Source organism: Cyprinodon variegatus, unplaced genomic scaffold (assembly GCF_000732505.1).
Source record: "Cyprinodon variegatus isolate N-32 unplaced genomic scaffold, C_variegatus-1.0 Scaffold769, whole genome shotgun sequence".
Classification (NCBI taxonomy): domain Eukaryota; kingdom Metazoa; phylum Chordata; class Actinopteri; order Cyprinodontiformes; family Cyprinodontidae; genus Cyprinodon; species Cyprinodon variegatus.
In genome coordinates this window covers 201,632-205,001 of record NW_015151222.1, presented here as the reverse complement: position 1 = coordinate 205,001, position 3,370 = coordinate 201,632, and the positions used below count along the sequence as shown (strand labels likewise).

The following is a 3,370-nucleotide window of genomic DNA, read 5'->3' as shown; positions in this document are numbered from 1 at the left end:
GCCCTAAAGTATAAGTGTGTACATTCATGGTTGTTTATGCTGTGTGTCTTTTGCTTAATGACATCTGGATATATTCAGAAACCAAAACCAACCTGCAAGTATGCAGAATGGCTGGAGTAAAAAATATTTGTTCATTTAGACATCATCTCCTCATCCATTAGAGGGGAAGTTATCTACCAATCAATCCATTTGTCAACCTGTCTTCATTTTCTCCCTTTATGTATCTTTTCTAGGGATGTGCTTCTGTTTACAGGTACATTGCTTCATTAAACTAACACTGGTTGATAGGGATGTTCATGTCAATATATTCTACATCCCTAGGTTTGATGTGTACACTCTGTATGACTTTTTTGGATCAATCTCTGACATTCAAAATAAAGTGGTAGTAAAAAGAAGAGCCTACAGATGTCTGAGTATCTCATTTACCTGCATGAGCCGCCCCAATGACCTTCTTGACTGGATCAGCAAACAGGATGGGCATGCAGTCGGCTCCTGGAGCCGCCAGAACAACCCCTCTCTGATTGGTCACCATGGAGTCGTAGCTTTCTGGCTCCGGGTTCCCCAGAACCAGCACGTCGTTGGCATGGTTCACCTACAGGTTTCACCAGGACAACGTTTAATGTTTGCTGTGATGGGCAGATAGGCTGCAGACTGGGTTTATGATTAATGGGTTGATCGTTTGCTGCAGAAGGTCATCTTTTTTATTTACCTTGACCAGACGTAGAGGAAGAGGATGAAACCCAGCATGAACGGCGAGCCGGCGCCTGTTTTCTGCCACAACAGCCGTTGGGTCCCTCCTCTTACTGCTGCAGAAGAGATTTAAGGAGGACAGGGTTGGGATGTAGGAGACTCCACCTGAACGGGTGCTGAAGCCGTGACCAAAGCAGTCTAAGAGAGACACAGATGCCACATCCAGCTTTACTGAAGAATAAACAGACCTCTGCTCTTATAATTCAATACAGTCAAAATTAGCTGAAATTAGCAAATACATTTCATTTGGATAGAAGGGGAAAAAAAATCAAAGTTCCCCAAATTCTAAAAGTAGCCTGCTTAGTGTTGCAAAAAAAAGCCTGAACTTTAGGATAAGAGATTTGGTTTTACATTTTCCTTCATTTCTCAGCCATCTGTAAATATAAAAAAAGCCAACTTTTTGTTCTTGATTATTAGCTGATATATTGCACGTAAAATCTAAATGTTAATTGCATATGCAGCGTGGTGGAATCATATGCATCACAGTATGTTCCTAAAAAGTTCAAAACCATCTTTTTAAAGGTGCTTCATTTGAACTTTCTGAGAAGCGATGGCTTTTGTCTAGAAGTTTTGAACTAATATTCTTCATTTTTGCTCATTTTGTTTCTTCTGTGTTTCAAATCATGCAACCTGAATAAAAGGCAGGTTTCAAACCCTGTCCTCATTTATAGGGAATAAAAGCCAAACAACCAGAGCAGGTTCATAGACAAAGAAGTAAGTAGTTTCCCTGTATAAAATTTATAAGACTCAGTGAGGAACTAATTTACTGCGATGCAAATACATTATTTACTGTTTTTTACTGCAGTTGTAAACCTTTAGAGGGAAACTGCAACTTTTGCATGTAAATCCCTGACACCAGTTAAGGTTTTCTATTTAAAACTTAGGAGATGTATAAGCATATGCAATTCTTCGAATAATCATGCAGAATCAATAGTTAATAATGTTTCCCTGTTTGTGTCTTTTTTAAAATATAGTAAAAAAAAACAAATCCAACTCCTGCTGCAGCTTTATTTTGTTGTTGCACGTGAGCACATAAGAGCCTTAACCCCAAGGTGCTCCCCAGGCGCCTCACAATGGCAGCCCACTGCTCCACAGGGGGATGGGTTAAATGCAGAGGTAAATTTCTCCAATGTGAGATCAATAAAGTTCAATTATTATTAGTATTTTTATTTAATAAAAAAAAAAACAAGTATACACGAGTGCATACAAAAAGATATTTTGTTTAAAACAGCTCTAGATAATTTCATTTATTAAAGTGCAGCCTTGAAAACAGTTATAACTACATAAAAAATAGTAATATAAACATATGACTGTATTTACAGTTCTAACATAATTTTTTTTTTAATTAATGTAATTTTTTAATACTTTTTTTCAATACTAGTTACATACTTGTTTATTTTATAGTCTGTATTCATGTTGTGGGCCCTATTTTATCATTTACCTACACTACAAGTTGTGTGTTTTTTTTGTTTTTCTTTGCTCCTCTGTTGTCTTTCTCTGACCCCGCCCTCACAGGCCAGAATAACACAGTAATTAAAGTCATATTTTGCACTGTTTAAAGTATTAAGAAATAACTTTATTTTCCTTGAGCTTAAAAATAATCAAATTAATTGACTTGATTATGAATCCCACCTGGAATCAATGTGGACCTCAGGGTCCTGATGTGTCCCTTCAGAGCGGGCAGCTGCTGCAGGAAGGCGGACACTTCCGGCTCAGGTGAGTCCGTGTGGGCGGAGCCTCTGCACTCCGAACAGGTAGGCTCGTCCGTCACTCTGTAATCAAAACTATAAACTGCGGTAAAGAGCATCTCCTGATACCGAACCAGCACCCCTCTGCCCCGGCAGCTGGTCAGCACTGTGATGGAGCTCAGGTCCAGTTCATCCAAGGTTCGCTTCAGTCGGTAAAGACGCTCCGCCATGGATCCAGAGTCCAGGATGTGCGCGCTCCCGGAGCAGCCGACGGACGGGAGCGAGCAGCCGGGTCCAGGTCGGCTGGCTGTCCCATACAGCAGAAAGACATGCGAGTCCGCCTCCTGCTGCAGGGAGGCTCCGGGTCTGCAGCTGTGGGTCAGATCCACCAGAACCGCCATCGCTCACAGTGAGAAACTGTTCGGAGTTCAGAGCAGCTCCGCTTTATGTCGCTGCAGAAGGAACATGATCACCGGCGGAGAAAGTACAGCTGCCTGCACACGACTTCCTGCACAGCCTCGCTCCGCCCAGACTGGAAAGCCCAAACAGCCGCTGGAAATTCTCATCTGGGCAGGTTTCCTCCTCTTCTGCTGACTGTTGCATCAACACTGACAGTCAAAGTTTGCAAAGCGGGAGCCAAACTGCAAAACAACCTCAGGTTGTGAAACCTAAAGGGACCCAGACAGACAGCTGCTGCTCTATAGAAGAAATAAAATCAGTCAAGTTATTGTTGCATTTCAGCAACAATGTGTTGAACTTTGGGCACTGGATCTAAAACCGGTTTGGTTTCTGTTTGCAGTGACTGCTGCTGGGACAGGGTTATTCCTGGCAGATTTCCTGCAACTTTTTACATGATTTGGTCCAAAACATCTAAATCAGAGCAGAACTCTGTTGCATATGGAAAGGGCTTTCCAGCAGTTTAAATCAAGCTT

At 41.8% G+C, this 3,370-nt stretch overlaps 1 protein-coding gene across 1 annotated transcript; it reads right to left on the bottom strand.

The window, feature by feature from the left end:
- Nucleotides 1–418: 418 nt before the first annotated feature.
- On the bottom strand, nt 419–3,066 carry LOC107098324 (laccase domain-containing protein 1-like). Its single transcript, XM_015395950.1, has 3 exons — nt 2,383–3,066; nt 710–888; nt 419–592 (listed from the first exon to the last, which is right to left on the bottom strand). The coding sequence occupies exons 1-3, from the start codon at nt 2,837–2,839 to the stop codon at nt 419–421; spliced, it is 810 nt and encodes a 269-aa protein (XP_015251436.1). The 5' UTR covers nt 2,840–3,066.
- Between the last annotated feature and the right edge of the window lie 304 nt (nt 3,067–3,370).